The sequence below is a fragment of the Nerophis ophidion genome, linkage group LG07, assembly GCF_033978795.1.
Source record: "Nerophis ophidion isolate RoL-2023_Sa linkage group LG07, RoL_Noph_v1.0, whole genome shotgun sequence".
NCBI classification, from domain to species: Eukaryota; Metazoa; Chordata; class Actinopteri; order Syngnathiformes; family Syngnathidae; genus Nerophis; species Nerophis ophidion.
The window spans coordinates 33,106,557-33,130,158 of record NC_084617.1 but is presented as its reverse complement, the minus strand read 5'-3'; the positions used below and the strand labels follow the sequence as shown (position 1 = coordinate 33,130,158).

The 23,602-nt window shown below is 44.7% G+C and overlaps 2 protein-coding genes across 9 annotated transcripts in view; both read right to left on the bottom strand.

The window, feature by feature from the left end:
- The window catches only part of mapkbp1 (mitogen-activated protein kinase binding protein 1), a 14,715-nt gene extending 12,890 nt beyond the window's left edge, over positions 1–1,825 (bottom strand). The window contains exons 1-2 of one of the 2 annotated variants that reach the window (XM_061906021.1): positions 1,200–1,825; positions 363–454 (exon numbers count right to left, since the gene is read on the bottom strand). In XM_061906021.1, coding sequence (XP_061762005.1) covers positions 363–454; positions 1,200–1,301 — 194 coding nt within the window. In that variant the 5' untranslated portion in view covers positions 1,302–1,825. The remainder of the gene's footprint in view (positions 1–362; positions 455–1,199) is intronic. The other variant, XM_061906020.1, reaches the window with a different exon arrangement.
- Positions 1,826–3,599: 1,774 nt separating this feature from the next.
- Positions 3,600–23,602, bottom strand: part of mgaa (MAX dimerization protein MGA a) — a 53,990-nt gene continuing 33,987 nt past the window's right edge. For 5 of the 7 annotated variants that reach the window (XM_061906016.1, XM_061906015.1, XM_061906013.1 and 2 more), the window contains exons 9-26: positions 20,601–20,874; positions 20,383–20,522; positions 20,253–20,315; positions 20,129–20,189; positions 19,802–20,055; positions 19,475–19,738; positions 19,235–19,406; positions 19,078–19,176; positions 18,797–19,018; positions 16,806–17,245; positions 16,626–16,748; positions 16,454–16,565; positions 13,635–13,752; positions 11,951–12,020; positions 11,806–11,872; positions 6,754–6,927; positions 6,519–6,638; positions 3,600–4,469 (exon numbers count right to left, since the gene is read on the bottom strand). In XM_061906016.1, coding sequence (XP_061762000.1) covers positions 4,006–4,469; positions 6,519–6,638; positions 6,754–6,927; positions 11,806–11,872; positions 11,951–12,020; positions 13,635–13,752; positions 16,454–16,565; positions 16,626–16,748; positions 16,806–17,245; positions 18,797–19,018; positions 19,078–19,176; positions 19,235–19,406; positions 19,475–19,738; positions 19,802–20,055; positions 20,129–20,189; positions 20,253–20,315; positions 20,383–20,522; positions 20,601–20,874 — 3,237 coding nt within the window. In that variant the 3' untranslated portion in view covers positions 3,600–4,005. The remainder of the gene's footprint in view (positions 4,470–6,518; positions 6,639–6,753; positions 6,928–11,805; positions 11,873–11,950; positions 12,021–13,634; positions 13,753–16,453; positions 16,566–16,625; positions 16,749–16,805; positions 17,246–18,796; positions 19,019–19,077; positions 19,177–19,234; positions 19,407–19,474; positions 19,739–19,801; positions 20,056–20,128; positions 20,190–20,252; positions 20,316–20,382; positions 20,523–20,600; positions 20,875–23,602) is intronic. The other 2 variants (XM_061906018.1, XM_061906019.1) reach the window with 2 other exon arrangements.

Here is a 23,602-nt window from a genome sequence, read left to right as displayed (position 1 = left end):
TAACATCTCTGGACTGGTACCAAATAGGAGTCATTCCTAGGGATTATGCAACTGGACTTCAGACACAGTTTGAGAAGTGGCACCGTATCAAAAGAAGTTCAACCATAGCCAACTTTACTCTGGAGGACGTTAGTTCCAGAGACAGAGGGGCTGGTTGAGGTGAATGTGAGTCTAGTCTAGGGTACAGGTCTAGGGTAAAAGTTGAGACTGAATGATCAAACATAGCTTTGGGTTGTTGCCCAACCCCAGCACCGGACCCCAGAGTTCACCCGTCCAGAGGGGCGGGCCTCTGATAGATCCACCAATAAATGTTATTGATAAAAATGTTGTCACAAAAGTCACATGGCATGCAAGTTTCTCACCCCGCGGGATACGCCAATAGTCCAGTCCGAGGGTCACATGACAGCGCTCGGTTGCCAGGTGCTGTGATCCCCAGGACCTTTTCCAGGGTCACCTGCAGGGGAGAAGTCCAATCCTGTGAGACAGCTCCCTACATTCCATCATAATGGTCACAAATATCACGTGTCCTGGTTAGCTTCTAGTCATGATCACAGGTGGTGCTGAGTACACAACAATATTGTTGCACAGGTATGCACGATGCCACAGGTGTCCCAGGTTCTGAGGGAGCGTGCAGACTGCAGGAATGTCCACCACAGCTGTTGAATGTTCATTTCTCTACAATAAGGCCTTTCAGAAGATTTGGCTGTACATCCAACCGGCCTCACAACTGCAGACCACATGTAACCACACCAGCCCAGGACCTCCACATCCAGCAGGTGCACCTCCATGGTCATCTGAGACCAGCAACAACGGCTTTGCATAATCAAAGAATTACTGCACAAACCGAGAAACCATTTAAAGGCCGTTCCTCTGCTTGCTCATCGTCCTTATTGGCTACTATTAGCTGATTGCGGTGTAGTCAGCTCTAAGTCGTCCTGCTACCTCGCGTCTTTTAGCATCGCTGACGTCAGAGTCTCACAACGACATGTTATCAGCGAGGCAGGAGTTGAAGGTGCGACCGTGTTAGCATTGTTGGCTGTGAAAGACAAGTCCTCTTGATTGTCAGTGTAACATCAACTATGACGACATCATTGTAGACCATGCTACTTGTTGGTCACGTGAGCAGTTAGCTTTAGCCTCCTTGCTAGCTATCACACCTGAGCTGCGCGCGCACGCACACGATAAACAATCAGACACACCTTGGCGTCCAGCTGCTGGCGCGGGTCGCGGCCCCGCCCCCTCAGTTTGATTGACAGGTTCTTGATGCGGCGGCTGATCGCGCCACTTCCGTCGGTGCTCATCTTAGCTCCCCGGCTAGCGAGCAGCCTTCTCCCGCATGACGACTACAGCCCAACCGCCGTCAACTCAGCCGAACCGGCGGCGTCAGCACGTGTAGTGCAGCGCTTCCGGTCGTTGGCTGCGGGTCCGCATGGTGGTCAGCTGGGAGAAGGAGAAGAAGAAAAAAGGGGCTGAAAAATCAGTGTCTCGGTCACCCTGCAGCCACGACACACGCGTTTCTGTGAGGGACTTTCAAAGTAAAGTCAACAGTTCGCACTGGGACGATCTTTGTCGTGACGTTTGTGTTGTCAGTTCGCTCAGTAGCGATCTGAAGGCCCCTCCTCTCTCCATCGCGGGGTTAAAATACAACTTCCCGATTGTGTTCGTCTCAAATAAACATTTGCAATTACACTCTGCACTTTTACTTTGGTGACGGGACGAACGACTTCCTGTTTCATTCAGATTCTCACGAGAGCAAAAAGAGGGATAATACATTCAGCTTTACTACAAAGAAAAGTTTACCTTTTATATATTTGATACTTAATTCATAAAAATGAAAGTTTACTTTTTATATTTGATACTTTATTTGTAAAAATTTGTCTACATTTTGTTTGATTCTTTATGAAAATGAAAGTCTACCTTTTTATATTTGATATTGGTCCGTTCATTCTATTTCCAATTCTAAAATGCAAATCAAAAAACACAATTTTGGCCGTTTTTCGATTTGTATTACACTTGGCAGATTTTAAAACATACAAAAACTGGTTGATAATCATTAAAATATTGTCATAAAATTGTATTGTGTGCTGTTTTCTTTTTACGGATTTGTATTTTTCCAGAAACAATTTATGTTCAAGTTTGCATGTCCACCCCGTGAATGCGTGGGTTCCTTCCGGGTACTCCGGCTTCCTCCCACTTCCAAAGACATGCACCTGGGGATAGGTTGATTGGCAACACTAAATTGGCCCTAGTGTGTGACTGTTATCTGTTTTGGCCCTGCGATGAGGGGCGACTTGTCCAGGGTGTGTACAACGCCTTCCGCCCGATTGTAGCTGAGATAGGCGCCAGCGCCCCCCGCGACCCAAAAAGGGGAATAAGCGGTAGGAATGGATGGATGGAATTTATGTTCATCCAAAATGCAAAAATAAGTGTTTATCTGTGTGATGACAACTTGAACCAGAAAGTTATTCCTTCACATTGAGCGAGCATCACATCTTCGTTCAGTAGCAGTGTAGAAATGACAGTTAGGAGGCTGCATGCATGTGTTGCGTAAAGATAATGTTGAAAACATGGTCTCTTGTATGTAGTGCTGCCACCTGCTGGTCTCTTGTATGTAGTGCTGTCACCTGCTGGTCTCTTGTCCAACATCTGCTCATCCATCCATCCATTCATTTACTACCGCAGTCCGCTTATTCCCTTTGGGGTTGCGGGGGGCTATGGTGCTTATCCATCCTTTTGCCATTGCGTGTCCCTTTCGGGGTCGCAGGGGTGCTGGAGACTATCCGAGCTGCATTCAGGCAGAAGGCGAAGTACACCTTGGACAAGGAAGGCCCTGGACACGAGGGCAGGGTACAACCTGCACAAGGAACGCGGTTTACACTCTGGACAAGGAAGGCGGTACACCCTGGACAAGTCACCACCTCATCACAGGGCCAACACAGATAGACAACATTCATACACTAGGGCCCGTTTAAAGTTGCCAATCAACCTATGCCCAGGTGCAAGTCTTTGGAGGTGGGAGGGGCCTATCCCCAAGTGCATGTCTGTGGAGGTGGTAGGAGCCTATCCCCAGATGCATGTCTTTGGAGGTGGGAGGGGCCTATCCCCAGGTGCATGTATTTGGAGGTGGGAGGGGCCTATCCCCAGGTGCATGTCTTTGGAGGTGCGAGGCGCCTATCCCTAGGTGCATGTCTTTGGAGGTGGGAGGCGCCTATCCCCAGGTGCATGTCTTTGGAGGTGGGAGGCGCCTATCCCTAGGTGCATGTCTTTGGAGGTGGGAGGGGCCTATCCCCAGGTGCATGTCTTTGGAGGTGGGAGGGGCCTATCCCCAGGTGCATGTCTTTGGAGGTGGGAGCAAGCCGAAGTAGAACCCACACAGTCTCGAGGAGAACATGCAAACTCCACACAGCATCTGATCAATAATAATGTTTCGGAAAGGACAACTTGAGCAAAAAAAATATTTTTCATACCAAGAATTGACAATAAATCACATTTACAGAAATCAAAATAGAGAAAGTGATCATTGATTACTAATTGATCACATTTGATTCACCTTTCAAGAACCAATCACATACTTGATTTGTTTGCAGAAAAACTAACCATTTGATGCAAATGAAGACTTTATTTAAATAATTATTTACAAGGTAGAAAAATACATCTTTAAAACAAACTAACCAGTAAATCTCACCTGCGTGATGATGACGTCACCTCACCTGTATGCGGACGTCACCTCACCTGCGTGATGATGTCACCTCACCTGCGTGATGATGACGTCACCTCACCTGTGTGCAGATGTCACCTCACCTGCATGATGATGATGTCACCTCACCTGTGTGCGGACGTCATCTCACCTGCGTGATGATGTCATCTCACCCGCGTGGTGATGAGATCATCTCACCCGCGTGGTGATGAGATCATCTCACCCGCGTGGTGATGAGATCATCTCACCCGCGTGATGATGCCATCATCTCACCTGTCTGATCAGTCATCATTGCTGTGATGACACAATCAGGTGGGCGGGGCTCCTTTCAGTCCCAGAGGAACCAACCTTGGCATCGGCCGCCATGACACCCCATCCCCCCGTGGCTCTGTCCCTGGCCCTGATGACATCACTGTGTTTGGATGGGCCTCCATCTTTGCCCCACCCACCTTCATATGCAGCAGTGGGGGAGGAGTCAACACGGCTCCTTTGAGGCTCTCGTCAGTCGCCATGTGGCCATTTAGCCCCACTTCCCCGTAGGCAACCATCGAGGTTTGGTCCGTGGCGGCGGTGCTCTCAAGCAAGCCCATCTCGTTGACGCTCGCCCCGCCGTCCTCCTGGTACGCCACTTCCTGCCTGCTGTCTGAGGTCGGGTGGGATCCGGCAGAGCTAAGAGACAGCACCATGGAAACAGGAGGCGGGGCCTCCTCTGTGTGCGGCTGTAGCTTGTTTGTGGGAGGAGCCAAGTAGGCGAGGCTGTTTGAGTTGTCAGCTGGAAAAAACAAACGTTATTCAGACTTTTGGATGCTAACACGCTTCAGTTACCTGTTGTTTCTCATTTAACTCATCAATTATTTCTCATCAAGTCACATCCAGTCTTACCATCAATCCTCATTTCTCATCATCAACTCTAATTAAGTCACATTATCAATTTTGATTTCTCATCAAGTCACATCTAGTCTTATCAAGTCTCATCCATTCTTATTTCTCATCAACTCTCATCATCAAGTGTCATTTCTCATCATCAGGTCACATCTAGTCTAATCTTCAATTATAATTTCTCATCATTAAGTCACATCATCAATTCTCATTTCTCATCAAGTCACATAAATTCTCATTTCTCATTATCATTTCTCATCACCAAGTCTCATTTCTCATGAACTCTCATCAAGTCACATCAATTGTCATCCTTGATTATCCTTTCTCATCAAGTCACATCAATTATTTCTCTTTAAGTCACATCAATTCTCACCATCAACTCTCATAATCAGGTCTCATCAATTCTCATTTCTCATCATTAAGTCACATCAATTCTCATCACCAAGTATTACCAAGTCCCATCATCAATTATCATTTCTCATCATCAAATTTCATCATCAAGAATCAAGTCGCAACAACAATTCTCATTAAGTCCCAAGAGTCTCACCATCAATTCTCAATCAACTTTCATCATCAAATGGCATTAACTTTCATCAACTTACATCATCAATGTCTCATAATCGAGTGTCATTATTATCAAGTCTCATCAAGTCACATCAAGCCATATCAAGTTTCACCAAGTCTCATCAAGTCTCATCATTAACTCTCAACAACTGTCAACATCAAGTCTCATTATAAATTCTCATCAAGTCTCAGCATCAATTCTTATCAAGTCACATTAAAAAATTCTCATCAAGAGTCATCATTAATCCTCATCAAGTCTCATTATTAATTCTCATCAAGTCTCTTTATTAGTTCTCACCATCAAGTCTTGTTATTTATTGTCATAATCAAGTCTCATCAATTCTCATCATAAATTGTCATCATCAAATCTCCCAGTCTCATCAATTCTCATTATCAAAATTCATTAAGTCTCATCATTAAATCTCATCAAGTCACATTAACAAGTCTCATCAAGTCATATATTCAATCCTCATCAAGTCTCTACAAGTCTCATCATCAATTCTCACCAAGCCTCATCAAATCACATCAACAAGTCTCATCATCAAGTCATATATTCAATTCTCATCAAGTCTCACCATCAATTCTCACCAAGCCTCATCGTCAAGTCATCAATTCTCATCAAGTCCCATCATCAGTTCTCATCAAATCTCATAATTGTAATGATATTCTGATAATAATATTGATATTTTAAAAATAATAATAATGCTGATAATGTAATGATAAAATAATAATAATGATGATATAATAATAATGATATAAATGGGTTGTACTTGAAAAGAGATTTTCTACCTTCAAGGTACTCAAAGCGCTTTGACACTACTTCCACATTTACCCATTCTCACAATGACGGAGGGAGCTGCCATGCAAGGCGCTAACCAGCACCCATCAGGAGCAAGGGTGAAGTGTCTTGCTCAGGACACAACGGACGTGACGAGGTTGGTACTAGGTGGCGATTGAACCAGGGACCCTCGGGTTGCGCACGGTCACTGTTGCGCTGCGCTACGCCGTCCCTTATATATAATAATATTCTAAAAATAATGCATCCATCCATCCATCCATTTTCTACCACTTATAATAACAATAACGATATTGTAATAATAATAATATTCTAATGATACAACAATAATAATAACGATATTGTAATAATAATAATATTCTAATGATACAACAATAATAATAATGATATTGTAATAATGATGATATTGTAATAATAATGATGATATTCTAATGATATAACAATAACAATATAATTTTAATAAAAATGATATTCTAATAACAATAATAATAATGAAGATTATATTGTAATAATAATAATAATAATGATGGAATTCTAGTAATAATAATGTGCCTGAAAGACAAGACTTAAAAAGAGTGGTACCTGCCGGAGAAGACACCATGTGTCCTGCCAGCTGTGTTAGGACCGGTTTCCCTGGCAACATTGTGGCCCCCACAAACAGAGGGTTGTTTGGTGGGCTGGCTTTGCGGGCTGCGGCGTCACCTGAGGCAGGAAAGCGTGTCAGTATTTCAGAGCACACTACACCTTGGTACACCATGCCATGGTACGGTACACCATGCCACAGTACACCACGGTACACAGATAACGCGGGTCTCACTGGGCGAGGGGAGGCTCTTGCGGCGACACAAGATGTTGGGCTGGTTCCTCACCACTACTTCCTGGTTGGAGGCAGCAGGGACATGATGCTTGGGTGAGGAGGCGCGCCGACAAGTAGTGGAAGGAGCTTGTTCATGGTGAAGCGTATGACTGGCTGATTTGCCCTCATTTGGACCTGGAAACACAAAGGTGTGATTCACTAAACTCTCAGGAAGGTTGGCCATTTTGGTTTTGGTCTTCCATTTTTGGTTGACAAAAAGGGGTGGTACTTTAAGGAAATCCTCCTCTGGACTTCGACCCAAAGAGTGTCGATTAAAATGACAGATCAACACATGCTATAAGTTGTAGGCGTGGTTTTTGGCCAATGTTTGGTGGAAAAAAAGGGGTGTAGATTTAAGGAAGTCCTCCTAACGACGTAGTAGACCAAGTGACACGGCAGGTGGTGGTGAACACGTGTATGCCATAATGGCCACCAAATACTAAACGTTATTACCACATCTTATTTGGTAGAAACAATGATGACACTTTGAAGTACCTCTTCCTATCTACTCCCAGTGGGTGGAGCTTATTTTCTACATGCCAATATGTCATTTCTGCACTTTAACTGATGGGATCTTCTCCTAAACTGACATTAGGGGTCCCATCATGCCCCAACACTACCATCGTCCCCTTGTGATGGAACATTATAACTTCATACCTTCCTCATACATGCACCCATCTTGTGGTGAAACAATTTAACTTCAAACCTTCTTTATACATGCACCCATCTTGTGGTGGAACATTATAACTTCATACCTTCCTTATACATGCACCCATCTTGTGGTGGATCGTTCTCACTTCATACCTTCCTTATACATGCACCCATCTTGTGGTGGAACATTCTAACTTAATAGCTTCCTTATACATGCACCCATCTTGTGGTGGAACATTCTAACTTCATACCTTCCTTACACAGGACTGTCTCAGAAAATTAGAATATTGTGATAAAGTCCTTTATTTTCTGTAATACAACTAAAAACATGAACATGTCATACATTCTGGATTCATTACACATCAACTGAAATATTGCAAGCCTTTTATTATTTTAATATTGCTGATTATGGCATACAGCTTAAGAAAACTCAAAAATCCTATCTCAAAAAATTTGAATATTTCCTCAGACCAAGTAAAAAAAAGATTTACAACAGCAAAACAAAATCAAACATTTGAAAATGTCAATTAATGCACTCAGGACTTGGTTGGGAATCCTTTTGCACGGATTACTGCATCAATATGGCGTGGCATGGAGGCAATCGGCCTGTGGCATTGCTGAGGTGTTATGGATGCCCAGGATGCTTCAATTGCGGCCTTTAGCTCATTTGCATTGTTGGGCCCAGTGTCTTTCAGCTTCTTCTTCACAATAACGCACAAATTCTCTATGGGGTTCATGTCAGGGGAGTTGACAGGCCAATAGAGGACAGTAATGCCATGGTCAGTACACCAGTTACTGGTGGTTTTGGCACTGTGGACAGGTGCCAGATCATGCTGGAAAATGAAATCATCATCTCCTATAGAGCTTTTCAACAGATACAGCTTCAATAGCCGTATTCCCATGGTCAAGCTACTCCTGAACTCTAGACAACGGAAGTTCCCTCAGTCAGCAATGGTTTGGGGAGCCATGTCAGCTGCTGGTTTTGGTCCACTGTGTTTCATCAAGTCCAGAGTCAATGCAGCTGTGTACATGCTTCCATCTGTTGTAAAGCTCTATGGAGATGATGATTTCATTTTCCAGCATGATCTGGCACCTGCTCACAGTGCCAAAACCAGCAGTAACTGGTGTACTGACCATGGCATTACTGTCCTCGATTGGCCTGCCAACTCTCCTGACCTAAACTCCATAGAGAATTTGTGGGGTATTGTAAAGAAAAAAGCTGAAAGACACCAGACCCAATAATGCAAATGAGCTGAAGGCCGCTATTGACGCATCCTGGGCATTTATAACACTTCAGCAATGCCACAGGCCAATTGCCTCCATGCCACGCCGCATTGATGCAGTAATCTGTGCAATAGGGTTCCCAACCAAGTACTGAGTGTATTAATTGACATTTTCAAACATTTGATTTTGTTTTGCTGTTATAAATCTTTTTTTTTACTTGGTCAGAGGAAATTTTCTAATTTTTTGAGATAGGATTTTTAAGTTTTCTCAAGCTGTATGCCATAATCAGCAATATTAAAATGATAAAAGGCTCGCAATATTTCAGTTGATGTGTAATGAATCCAGAATGTATGAAATTTTCATGTTTTTAGTGGCATTACAGAAAAAAAAGGACTTTATCACAATATTCAAATTTTCTGAGACAGTCCTGTACATGCACCCATCTTGTGGTGGAACAGTATACAGTAACTTCAAACCTTCCTTATACAGTACATGCACCCATCTTGTGGTGGAACATTATAACTTCAAACCTTCCTTATACATGCACCCATCTTGTGGTGGAACATTATAACTTCATACCTTCCTTATACAAACCCCGTTTCCATTTGAGTTGGGAAATTGTGTTAGATGTAAATATAAACGGAATACAATGATTTGCAAATCCTTTTCCACCCATATTCATTTGAATGCACTACAAAGACAAGATATTTGATGTTCAAACTCATAAACTTGTTTTTTTTTTGCAAATAATAATTAACTTAGAATTTCATGGCTGCTACATGTGCCAAAGTAGTTGGGAAAGGACATGTTCACCACTGTGTTACACCACCTTTTCTTTTAACAACACTCAAACATTTGGGAACTGAGGAAACTAATTGTTGAAGCTTTGAAAGTGGAATTCTTTCCCATTCTTGTTTTATGTAGAGCTTCAGTTGTTCAACAGTCCGGGGTCTCCGCTATGGTATTTTACGCTTCATATTGCGCCACACATTTTCGATGGGAGACAGGTCTGGACTGCAGGCGGGCCGGGAAAGTACACACACTTTTTTACGGCGAAGCCACGCTGTTGTAACACGTGGCTTGGCATTGTCTTGCTGAAATAAGCAGGGGCGTCCATGATAACGTTGCTTGGATGACAACATATGTTGCTCCAAAACCTGTATGGACCTTTCAGCATTAATGGTGCCTTCACAGATGTGTAAGTCACCCCTGATTTGGGCACTAATACACCCCCATACCATCACAGATGCTGGCTTTTGAACTTTGCGCCTATAACAATCCGAATGGTTATTTTCCTCTTTGTTCTGGAGGACACCACGTACTGTTTCCAAATATAATTTGAAATGTGGACTCGTCAGACCACAGAACACTTTTCCACTTTGCATTTGTCCATCTTAGGTGAGCTCGGGCCCAGCCAAGCCGGCGGATTTTCAGGGTGTTGTTGATAAATGGGTTTGGCTTTGCATAGTACAGTTTTAACTTGCACTTACAGATGTAGCGGACAACTGTAGTCGCTGACCGTGGTTTTATGAAGTGTTCCTGAGCCCATGTAGTGATATCCTTTACACACTGATGTCTGTTTTTGATGCAGTACCGCCTGAGGGATCAAAGGTCAGTAATATCATCGCTTAGGTGCAGTGAGTTCTCCAGATTCTCTAAACTTTATGATGATTTTACGAACCGTTGATGGTAAAATCCCTAAATTCCTTCCAACAGCTCGTTGAGAAATATTGTTCTAAAACTGTTCGACAATTTGCTTACAAGATAAGTGAAGTGAAGTGAATTATATTTATATAGCGCTTTTCTCAAGTGACTCAAAGCGCTTTACTTTGTGAAACCCAATATCTAAGTTACATTTAAACCAGTGTGGGTGGCACTGGGAGCAGGTGGGTAAAGTGTCTTGCCCAAGGACACAACGGCAGTGACTAGTATGGCAGAAGCAGGAATCGAACCTGCAACCCTGAAGTTGCTGGCACGGCCACTCTACCAACCAAACTATACCGGTTGGTAGTGACCCTCACCCCATCCTTGTTTGTGAAATACTAAGCATTTCATGGAAGCTGCTTTTATACCCAATCATGGCACCAAACTGTTCCCAATTAGCCTGCACACCTGTGGGATGTTCCATATAAGTGTTTGATGAGCATTCCTCAACTTTATCAGTATTTATTGTCACCTTTCCCAACTTCTTTGTCACGTGTTGCTGGCATCAAATTCTAAAGTTATGGATTATTTGAAAAAAAAAAAAAAAAATCATTTTTAACATCAAATATGTTGTCTTTGTAGCATATTCAATTGAATATGGCTTGAAAAGGCTTTGCAAATCATTGTATTCCGTTTATATTTACATCTAACACAATTTCCCAACTCATATGGAAACGGGGTTTGTACATGCAGCCATCTTGTGGTGGTACATTATAACTTCAAACCTTCCTTATACATGCACCCATCTTGTGGTGGAACATTCTAGCTTCATATCTTCCTTAAAAATGCACCCATACCTTCCTTATACATGCACCCATCTTGTGGTGGAACATTCTTACTTTAATCCTTCCTCATACATGCACCCATCTTGTGGTGGAACATTAGAACATCATACCTTCCTTATACTTGCACCCATCTAGGGGTGGAACATTCTAACTTCCAACCTTCCTTATACATGCACCCATCTTGTGGTGGAACATTCTAACTTCAAACCTTCCTTATACATGCACCCATCTTGTGGTGGAACATTCTAACTTCAAACCTTCCTTATACATGCACCCATCTTGATAAAATATTGATGGTGGGTGCGATTCCATTTTAAGAGTCATGGCTTCCTTCTACATGCTGTCATTATTTCAATGGTAGGTGGGGTGTTGGGTGCGATGCTAGAAATCATTTCCTTATACATTGTCTGATCTTCTTACATCTTTAAGTGGTGGTCAGGGCATGGAGAAGAACGTCATGTGTGCCTACCAACTCGTGAACCCAGGGGAACAATAAAGACGATGGCCCGTTAAACACTGATCGTAGCTTTAACTACTATTATTAATGTTTTATTACAATTTTTGTTATTATTATTATTAGAATTAGTCTGCCCTCTACTGGACACAAGCTGACTCAGGTTGTGATTAGTGATTGGTAACATCCTGTCACCTGACTGATGGTCTCCTGGCTGCAGGTCCTCACAGACCCCCGCAGTCCTGGCTTTAGAATCCAGATCCTTAGCAGTTTGCAAAAGCAGAAGACAGGTCAGTGGGAGCACACCAGACATATCATGTGACTTCCTTTTGCTTTTTACCGCAGTGTGCAGTTGGCCCAGTCCACACTGGTCTGGTGCTTTTCTGACCACGCCCCCAGACTTTGATGCCCTGTTGTTGGATGTCAGCACAACAATTACATTCCCTCTTACTCTACCAGTTAGTTACATCTCTATACCTGTTAGTTACGTGTTCTATACCTGTTAGTTACATATTCTATACCTGTTAGTTACACGTTCTATACCTGTTAGTTACATGTTCTATACCTGTTATGTGTTCCATACGCGTTAGTTACATGTTTTATACCTGTTACATGTTCTACACTTGTTAGTTGTGTTCTATATGCGCTACTTACATGTTCTATACATGTTTGTTAAGTGTTCTATGTGTTAGTTACATGTTCTACACCCGTTAGATATGAGTTCTATACCTTCTATTTAAGTGTTAGTTACGTGTTCTATGCGTCTTAATTACGTGTTGTATACATATTAGGTACGTATTACATACGCGTTAGTTATGTGTTCTATACATGTTAGTTACATATTCTGTAAATGTTAATAACATTTATGCCCGTTAGGTACGATATGTATACATGGTAGTTACGTATTAGTTACATGTTAGTTTTGTGTTTGCTACGTTGGCAGTTATATATTAGTTACATGTTAGTTTATAGTTTGCTACATGGTAGTTACATGTTAGTTTTGGGTTTGCTACATGGTAGTTACATATTAGTTTTGTGTTTGCTACATGTAGTTACATATTAGTTTTGTGTTTGCTACATGGTAGTTACATGTTAGTTTCGTGTTTGCTACATTGTAGTTACATGTTAATTTTGTGTTTGCTACATTGTAGTTACATATTAGTTTTTCTTTGCTACATGGTAGTTACATATTAGTCACATGTTAGCTTTGTGTTTTTCTACCTGGTATTTATGTACATATTAGTTACATGTTTGCTAAAAGGTAGGTACACATTAGTTACATGTTAGTTTCATGTTTGCTACATGGTAGTTACATATTAGTTTCATGTTTGCTACATGGTAGTTACACGTTAGTTTCGTGTTTGCTACACGGTAGTTATTTATAAGTTACATGTTAGTTTTGTGTTTGCTACACGGTAGTTACATAATAGTTACATGTTAGTTGTGTTTGCTACATGGTAGTCACATGTTAGTTTTGTGTTTGCAACATGGTAGTTATAAACTACTTACATGTTAGTTTGTGTTTGCTCCATGGGAGTTACATATTAGTTACATGTTAGTCCGTGTTTGCTACATGGTAGTTACATATTAGTTACATGTTAAGTTTTGTGTTTGCCACATGGTAGTTACATATTAGTTACATGTTAGCTTTGTGCTTGCTACATGGTAGTTACATATTGATTAAATGTCAGTTTTGTGTTTGCTACATGGTAGTTACATACTATTTACATGTTAGTTTTGTGTTCGCTACAAGGTAATTAAATATTAGTTAGATGTTAGTTTCTTGTTTGCCACATGGTAATAACATATTAGTTAGATGTTAGTTTTGTGTTTGCTAAATGGTAGTTAAATATTAGTTACATGTTAGTTTTGTGTTTTCTACATGGTAGTTACATATTAGTTACATGTTAGTTTTGTGTTTGCTACATGGGAGTTACATATTAGTTATAGGTCATTAGTTACATAGTTGTTACATGGTCTGTTCTTCATTTTGGGTTACCAAAAAAAAAAAAAAGACTCCTTACACGGCATTTCTGAGCACATATTCATTCTTTACAGTGACGTCCGGCGCTACCAATATGGGCGAATCTGATTCCGGGCCGCATGAACTTGTCCCAGGTGAACTGTCATGGCAGCTGTGACCTGTCTCGGCAAAGAACCAACAGTTGAAGCAGATGACATCACTACTCCACACAGGAAGTACAACAGTTGAAGCAGATGACATCACGACACCCCACAGGAAGAGCAGCAGTTGAAGCAGATGACATCATGACACCACACAGGAAGTACAACAGCTGAAGCAGATAACATCACGACACCGCACATGAAGTACAGCAGTTGAAGCACATGACATCACGACACCACACAGGAAGTACAACAGTTGAAGCAGATGACATCACGACACCCCACAGGAAGTGCAGCAGTTGAAGCAGATGACATCACGACACCCCACAGGAAGTGCAGCAGTTAAAGCAGATGACATCACGACACGACACAGGAAGAACAGCAGTTGGAGCAGATGACATCACGATACCCCACAGGAAGTAAAAAATTTGAAGCAGATGACATCACGATACCCCACAGGAAGTAAAAAATTTGAAGCAGATGACATCACTACACATAACAGGAAGTACAACAGCTGAAGCAGATAACATCACGACATCACACAGGAAGTACAGCAGTTGAAGCACATGACATCACGGCACCACACAGGAAGTACAGCAGTTGATGCAGATGACATCACAACATCACACAGGAAGTACAGCAGTTGATGCAGATGACATCACAACGTCACACAGGAAGTACAACAGTTGATGCAGATGACATCGCGACACCACACAAGAAGTACAACAGTTGATGCAGATGACATCACGACACCACACAGGAAGTAAAACATTTGAAGCAGATGACATCACGGCACCACACAGGAAGTACAGCAGTTGATGCAGATGAAATCACAACGCCACACAGGAAGTACAACAGTTGATGCAGATGACATCACAACACCACACAGGAAGTACAACAGTTGATGCAGATGACATCACATCACCACACAGGAAGTACAACAGTTGAAGCAGATGACATCACGGCACCACACAGGAAGTACAGCAGTTGATGCAGATGACATCACAACGCCACACAGGAAGTACAACAGTTGATGCAGATGACATCACGACACCACACAAGAAGTACAACGGTTGATGCAGATGACATCAAGACACCACACAGGAAATACAACAATTGAAGCAGATGACATCAAAGAACGTACAAAGCCTGTTTACATATGAGTTGGGAAATTGTGTTAGATGTAAATATGAACGGAATACAATGATTTGCAAATCATTTTCAACCCATATTCAGTTGAATATGCTACAAAGACAACATATTTGATGTTCAAACTGATGAACATTTTTTCTTGTGCAAATAATCATTAACTTTAGAATTTGACGCCAGCAACATGTGACAAAGAAGTTGGGAAAGGTGGCAATAAATATTATTGAGGAGTGCTCATCAAACACTTATATGGAACATCCCACAGGTGTACAGGCTAATTGGGAACAGTTGGGTGCCATGATTGGGTATAAAAGCAGCTTCCATGAAATGCTAAGTAATTCACAAACAAGGATGGAGTGAGGGTCAAATTGTCGAATAGTTTTAGAACAACATTTCTCAACGAGCTATTGCAAGGAATTTAGGGATTTTACCATCTACGGTCCGTAAAATCATCAAAAAGTTCAGAGAATCTGGAGAAATCACTGCACGTAAGCAATGATATTACGGACTTTTGATCCCTCAGGCGGTACTCAATCAAAAACCGACATCAGTGTGAAAAGGATATCACCACTTGGGCTCAAGAACACTTCATAAAACCACTGTCAGTGACTACAGTTGGTCGCTACATCTGTATCTGTAAGTGCAAGTTAAAACTGTACTATGCAAAGCCAAACCGTTTATCAACAACACCCTCAAAATCCGCCCGCTTAGCTGGGCCCGAGCTCACCTAAGATGGCCATATGCAAAGTGGAAAGGTGTTCTGTGGTCTGACGAGTCAACATTTCAAATTATATTTGGAAACAGTACGTGGTGTCCTCCAGAACAAAGAGGAAAATAACCATTCGGATTGTTATTAGGCGCAAAGTTCAAAAGCCAGCATCTGTGATGTTATGAGGGTGTATTAGTGCCCAAATCAGGGGTAATTTACACAACTGTGAAGGCACCGTTAATGCTGAAAGGTCCATACAGGTTTTGGAACAACATATGTTGTCATCCAAGCAACGTTATCATTGATGACCCTGCTTATTTCAGCAAGACAAGTGTTACAACAGCGTGGCTTAGAAAAAAAAGAGTGCGGGTACTTTCCTGGCCCGCCTGCAGTCCAGACCTGTCTCCCATCGAAAATGTGTGGCGCATTATGAAGCGTAAAATACAACAGCGGAGACCTCGGACTGTTGAACGACTGAAGCTCTACATAAAACAAGAATGGGAAAGAATTCCACTTTCAAAGCTTCAACAATTAGTTTCCTCAGTTCCCAAACGTTTGAGTGTTGTTAAAAGAAAAGGTGATGTAACACAGTGGTGAACATGCCCTTTCCCAACTACTTTGGCATGTGTTGCAGCTATGAAATTCTAAGTTAATTATAATTTGCAAAAACAAATTAAGTTTATGAGTTTGAACATCAAATATCTTGTCTTTGTAGTGCATTCAAATGAATATGGGTTGAAAAAGATTTGCAAATCATTGTATTCTGTTTATATTTACATCTAACACAATTTCCCAACTCATATGGAAACGGAGATGCAGATGACATCACAACACCACACAGGAAGTACAACAACTTCCTACCTGCCGGGGGAGGGATGACGTTCAACAAGTGTTCCCTTTTCCGTGCCAGAACCCTCTTCTCCCTCTTCAGACGCGTCTCGCTGGTCCTGAGCTGCTGGATTACGTGGAGGGCCTGAAACCAAGTGGGCCATGGCTCTCAAGCTGCCAACAGCATCCAACATCAAGTACTCACCTTCTTCAGAGTGGAGCTAGTGGGCGTGTTGGCGTCCACTTGGACTTCCTGCCTCAGTGCGCCCATGTTCAAGTCAAAGGGCGACATCCTGTGCCGCCGCCTCCTCTCCTGGACCAGGAGGTTCTGCAGGAACATGACATGAGCTTCCAGAGGATGTGACAGAAAGTGAGGTAACCTGACCTTCTCATCGGCGTCACTGGAGTCTTCCGTCACGTCAGACGAGTGGTCCGTCTCTCCGCTTGACGAATCAATGAGATTGATTTCCGGGATTTCGCGCTTGGCTCCCAGGTCAGCCTCCATGTCGTCGTCCACGCAGATGACGTCCAGGTCCACCGGACCTCGAGCAGGCTCAGTCGCGGTGCGAATTGGCGGGGCTGAAGGTATAGCCTTGGACCTCAAAGGAGTGGTTTCGTCTTTACAATCCTCAGGGACAGTACCAATCTTCGTTCTCGGCAGGGGCGGCTTGGCAGACGGGACGGGATCCCTTGTGGAGGTGACGGGGAGAATCTTCATGGCGCACGTCCCGTTTTGGCTGGAGGCAGAGCTGGGTGGGGCTAAAGCGCCGGCGTTGCTACTCGCCATGGGCAAAGGAGAAGAATCCATAAGAATCGGGGAGGAACCTGAGAACATAAATACAGTGTTGATGTGATTGGTAGAATTCCAAAAACATCTTTTACTCACACCCAATAATGAGCAAGTATATTTTCTTCAACTAAACAAACATTTGCAAGTAAAAAAAAACTCTGTTCTGCTCGTAAAATAAACGATTACCAAAGAAAAAAAAACATTTTTCTTCAATTAATAAGTTATCAATATAAAAACAATTTTATTCAAGTAAATATTTTCAGGAGTAACATTCCACCCACTCAGAGCACCTGCAGGTGGCACTCACAGGTGGTGCTGCTGTTATTTGCGCATGGTGCCGTCTGCTAAAAATTAAAAAAAGAAGCTCGGTGGGGAATAAACTGGTGGACAGAAGAGAGGGGAAACAAGCTTAACTTGTAAGTTGTGAAGTTAAGCGAATTATATTTATACAGCAATTTTCTCTAGTGACTCAAAGCGCTTTTACAAAGTGAAAGCCAAGCTAAGTTACATTTAAAGCAGTGTGGGTGGCACTGGGAGCAGGTGGGTGAAGCATCTTGCCCAAGGACACAACGGCAGTGACTAGGATGGCGGAAGCAGGGATCAAACCTGGAACACTAAAGTTGCTGGCAGAGCCACTCTACCAACCAAGTTATACCACCCCGCACCGTTACCACATATTTTTGATTATCCCCTGCTTGTTTATTTCTTTATGCCTACTTGTTATGTTGGGAGACAGACAGAGGAAAAGTCCTTGTGGAATATTACTATGTTGTTGTTATGCTTGTCAATCTTGTCTTTAATTGAAGAAAATATCTTTATGCTTGTGAATTGTTTTAACAGCAAATCATATTTTTATCCATCCATCCATTTTATACCGCTTATTCCCTTTTGGGGTCGTGGGGGGCACTGGCGCCTATCTCAGCTACAATCGGGCGGAAGGCGGGGTACACCCTGGACAAGTCACCACCTCATCGCAGGGCCAACACAGATAGAAAGACAACTTTCACACTCACATTCACACACTAGGGCCAATTTTAGTGTTGCCAATCAACCTATCCTCAGGTGCATGTCTTTGGAAGTGGGAGGAAGCCGGAGTACCCGGAGGGAACCCACGCATTCACGGGGAGAACATGCAAACTCCACACAGAAAGATCCCGAGCCTGGATTTGATTCCAGGACTGCAGGAACTTCGTATTGTGAGGCAGACGCACTAACCCCTCTGCCACCGTGAAGCCCCATATTTTTATTTCAAGTATTTTTAATAAACTTGCGAATCATTTTATTAATTGAATAAAAAACGTTTTATTTTATTTAAGAAAATAGTTTATTACAACCGCAGATCGTTTTTTTAAATTGAAGACAATTCTTTAAAAAAAAATGTTTTAATTTGTGGATGGTATTACAGTTCCTAAACTTATATACTGAGACCCTTTTGGGTCCCCGGGACCTTTAACCTTCACCAAAATGGAGGTGAGCCTTGATGGTCACAATAAACAATGTATTGTTTTTTAGCTCAGTGGAAACAGTTTGTACACCCCTCTTGGCCACTTTGAAGCCCCTTCCCCATGTGGTGCCATGTGACTCACCTAACCCTAAACCAGTGGGGGGTCTCAGCTGGCTGACTGGGATCAGCTGCACCAGTTTGCCATCTGCTCGGCGGTAATATTGTTCACCTGTAGTGGATTGAACTGGGCGTAGGACCACCCTGACGGAGGGGGAGGGCAGGTTCTTGGGAGGGGGCAAGACAGGAAGTGTGAAGGGGGGGTACGTAAGCATCACCACCTGAGGACTGGTGGGGGGCGCCAAGCCTGGAAACAAGGTTGACAGTCATGGCGAGCCAAGTGCACAACAATCACAACTGCGTTACCTGTGGGAGGGGCAGAGCTTCCTGCTGACAGCGGTCTGACCTGAATGGATCCCATGGGGGGGTTGACGGCCGTGGTCATGATGGTCATGGTGGGCGCCACTGCAACACACACAATGTGGTCACCAACAGAGCGTGATGTCATCTGCAGTGTCTTCACCTGTAGGTGGCGGCTGGGCGGGGGCACAGGGCTTGGACTGACTCGGGTCAGCTTCCTGCTTCTTTTTGCCCAGCATGCGGCCCGTCACATACGCCGCCAGGCGGTTAGCGGGGTGGAGCGCACCCATCTCCCCTAGCTGGATCTTGGCCAGAGGATACAACTTTCCATTAACCTGGACGCACATGTCTTTGATCAGTTCATCACTCCACTTAGCGCTGACTCTGCATCAAGAGGGCTCACCTGAACACAATTGTTTTGGCCCGGCTTCTTCTTGCTGGCTGACAGGAAGCCGGCGGCAGAGGCTGTTGTGAGGAAAGGCAGAGCCATGCAGATGCTGGACTTCCTCTTCTCCAACACTTGCACCTCCTTCTCTTCCAGGTCGCTTTCGTTCACTTCCCGTTGCAAGTCTTCCACCAGGTCCTCCTCCACCAGCGCCCTCTGCCAGTCCTCCACAGGTTCCTGCCCAGCCTTGACCTCCTCCACCACCAGTGTGCAGTTGTCCTCCTGAGGAGGTAAGAGAGTCATCATGTGGGATCTGAAGAGACCCCATGAGAGCTTCTTGCCAACCTGCGGAGCCTGGCTACTTCTGCTGATGAGGACTTTGTAGTGGATGCAGCGTCCGGCGCCACTCCCCTCCACAGTCTGACTGATGGGACTGATGTGGTACTTCCTGGCCCAGAAGGGTTTGTCCAGGCTATGCCGGGCCATGGCCTCGCACAGCTTCTTCAGCACGTAATCGCGGTCGGCGTCCAACTTCCAGCCACACTCGGTGAGGATGGTCAGGCGTCTGGAGGGCTTTGAGGGGGTCGCAGCAGGCTCAGCTAGGTTGTGAAAAGAGGAGTGAAAGTGGCCATCCCTGAAGAGACTTTGGAAGAGTGAAGGAAAAACACACACCTGCTGCCACTTTGCTTTTTCTCCCCTGCAATGTTCTCCTGTCAGTTTTGGGTGGAGGCTCCTGAAGGAAGATCATGAAAGAACCAGGACGGTTGGAGAGGTGGACAAGTGACTGGCTACTGACCTGCTGCAACTTCTTTCCTAGGAATCTTCTTACTCGGGCGCAACTGCCGGCAGGCTTGGTCGCCTTAAAAGACGCAACAAAAACAAGGTGAAAATTAAGCTCCAATAAAATGGAGGAGACCTGTTAGCACCTTTGAAGACATTCCAGTGCAGGACGAGTTAGCAGCTTCCGGGATGTGGTTGGGCTCCGGGTCAAAGGCTCTGCTGTCCCTCTTCCAGAGAGTCCGCACCCGCTCAGCAGGCTGGGAGACGCTGTCGGCTTCCTTCAGAACTGCGAGTGGAAGCAGACAGTGGAATATGACTGGAGAACATGACTCGAGAAGACCACCTAACACTGAGATAGCCTTACTGTAGGCCATCTTCATTCGCTTCCTTTTTCTCCTCTTGCCGGTGCCGTGCTGGGAGGGGCTGGAATCGGAGCCGTCCAAGTTCTTGAGCAGGACCACCTTCTGCTTAAGGCAGCTGCATCCCAGCATGCACTGCGGCCGGCCGCAGTGGCTGATGCGAGACGTGTAGGCCAGGCTGGAGCAGACGCAGCCCAGACGGCAGAAGTCGTTGAAGCAGGGGGTGGTGGGTCTGGGGGGCAGGCGGATGGGAGCCGTGGGATTATCGCTGACAAAACCCTGCATATTAAAACATATCTTAGATGTGAAGCAGGTACCAGGTCTCACTCTGCATGTATGAAGAAACAAGCACGATGAGAGTTCACATAAGTCCATGGTTTGGGACTTAAACCTGCGTGACAGTCACTCAACGACATGTCACACCCATACACCTTTTTTTCAAACCATCTTATTTCAAGGGATAAAAGGTGCCTGCTCAAATGAAGATTTCCAATCCAGCCGATCAGACCCTTCCAAATCATTTCTCAAGACATTTACCATTGAAAGTCACAGCAAGCAGAGTGGGCGGGGTTAGTTCCCACAGTAGGTGTCATGTGGAACTAACTTCTGCAGGTTCTAGATGTCTTTTTATCTTTTGTCATCATATTTTGCCTTATGTTGCACTTGATTGTAAAAAGATGTCCATGTGAGAAGTAGAAGAGGAGCAACCTTCTTATTAGGGCTGGGAGATATATGGAATATACTGGATATATCGCGGGTTTGTTGATGTAGAAAATTACTATATGGTGAGTATTGGAGTATACATTCTCACACAGTTGTTTTTAGCTGCGGACATTACACTACAGGCTTTTTTCACTCTTTCTTGTCTCTCCTTCTCACAGAGACATAAAACATGCGCACCTTCTTACATATGTCACATACGCGCGTGCAACGTCATACGCTCTCAACGAGCAGAGCGCATGGGTAAAGTTAGCAGGTAGTGCGAGTGGTCATACGAGAGAGAGAGAGAGAGAAGGTGCCAATCAGGTAACAAATGAAGATAAAATAATTAATTAATCATGACTTTGTTTGTGCTTACGCACCAAACAGCAGTTCAGAGTACCCACCCTTTTTGGGTACACTCGAGGGGGTACTGGAGGGTGTTCCTCCGGGTGATTCCCTTGTCCTACTGGGGCACTTCAACGCTCATGTTGGCAACAACAGTGAAACCTGGAGAGGCGTGATTGGGAAGAATGGCCGCCCGGATCTGAACCTGAGTGGTGTTTTGTTATTGGACTTTTGTGCTCGTCACAGTTTGTCCTTAACAAACACCATGTTCAAACATAAGGGTGTCCGTATGTGCACTTGGCACCAGGACACCCTAGGCCGCAGTTCCATGATCGACTTTGTAGTTGTGTCATCGGATTTGCGGCCTCATGTTTTGGACCCTCGGGTGAAGAGAGGGGCGGAGCTTTCTACCGATCACCACCTGGTGGTGAGTTGGCTGCGGGGGAGGATGCCGGACAGACCTGGCAGGCCCAAACGCATTGTGAGGTTCTGCTGGGAACGTTTGGCAGAGTCTCCTGTCAGAGAAAGTTTCAATTCCTACCTCCGGAAGAACTTTGAACATGTCACGAGCGTGGTGCTGGACATTGAGTCCGAGTGGACCATGTTCCGCACCTCTATTGTCGAGGCGGCTGATTGGAGCTGTGGCCGCAAGGTAGTTGGTGCCCGTCAGGGCGGTAATCCTAAAACCCGTTGGTGGACACCAGCGGTGAGGGATGCAGTCAAGCTGAAGAAGTTTATTCAGGTGTACTGGAGAGGAGGCTACGCCGGATAGTCGAACCTCAGATTCAGGATGAACAGTGTGGTTTTTGTCCTGGTCGTGGAACTGTGGACCAGCTCTATACTTTCGGCAGGGATCTTGAGGGTGCATGGGAGTTTGCCCAACCAGTCTACATGTGCTTTGTGAACTTGGAAAAGGCATTCGACCGTGTCCCTCGGGAAGCCCTGTGGGGAGTGCTCAGATAGTATGGGGTATCGGACTGTCTTATTGTGGCGGTCCGCTCCCTGTACAATCAGTGTCAGAGTTTGGCCCACATCGCCGGAAGTAAGTCGGACATGTTTCCAGTGAGGGTTGGACTCCGCCAAGGCTGTCCTTTGTTACCAATTCTGTTCATAACTTTTATGGACAGAATTTCTAGGCGCAGTCAAGGCGTTGAGGGGTTCCGGTTTGGTGGCCGCGGGATTAGGTCTCTGCTTTTTGCAGATGATGTGGTCCTGATGGCTTCATCTGGCCGGGATGTTCAGCTCTCACTGGATCGGTTCGCAGCGGAGTGTGAAACAACCGGAATGAGAATCAGCACCTCCTAATCAGAGTCCATGGTTCTTGCCCGGAAAAGGGTGGAATGCCATCTCCGGGTTGGTGAGGAGACCCTGCCCCAAGTGGAGGAGTTCAAGTACCTAGGAGTCTTCTTCACGTGTGAGGGAAGAGTGGATCGTGAGATCGACAGGCGGATCGGTGCGGCGTATTCAGTAATGCGGGCGTTGTACCGATCCGTTGTGGTGAAGAAGGAGCTGAGCCGGAAGACAAAGCTCTCAATCTACCAGTCGATCTACGTTCCCATCCTCACCTATGGTTGAGAGCTTTGGGTCATGACCGAAAGGATAAGATCACGGGTACAAGCGGCCGAAATGAGTTTCCTCTGCCGTGTGGCGGGGCTCTTCCTTAGAGATAAGGTGAGAAGCTCTGCCATCCGGGAGGGACTCAAAGTAAAGCCGCTGCTCCTCCACATCGAGAGTAGCCAGATCAGGTGGTTCAGGCATCTGGTCAGGATGCCACCCGAACGCCTCCCTAGGGAGGTATTTAGGGCACGTCCAACCGGTAGGAGGCCTCGGGGAAGACCCGGACACGTTGGGAAGACTATGCCTCCCGGCTGGCCTGGGAACGCCTCGGGATCCCCCTGGAAGAGCTGTACAAAATGGCTGGGGAGAGGGAAGTCTGGGCGTCCCTGCTTAGGCTGCTGCC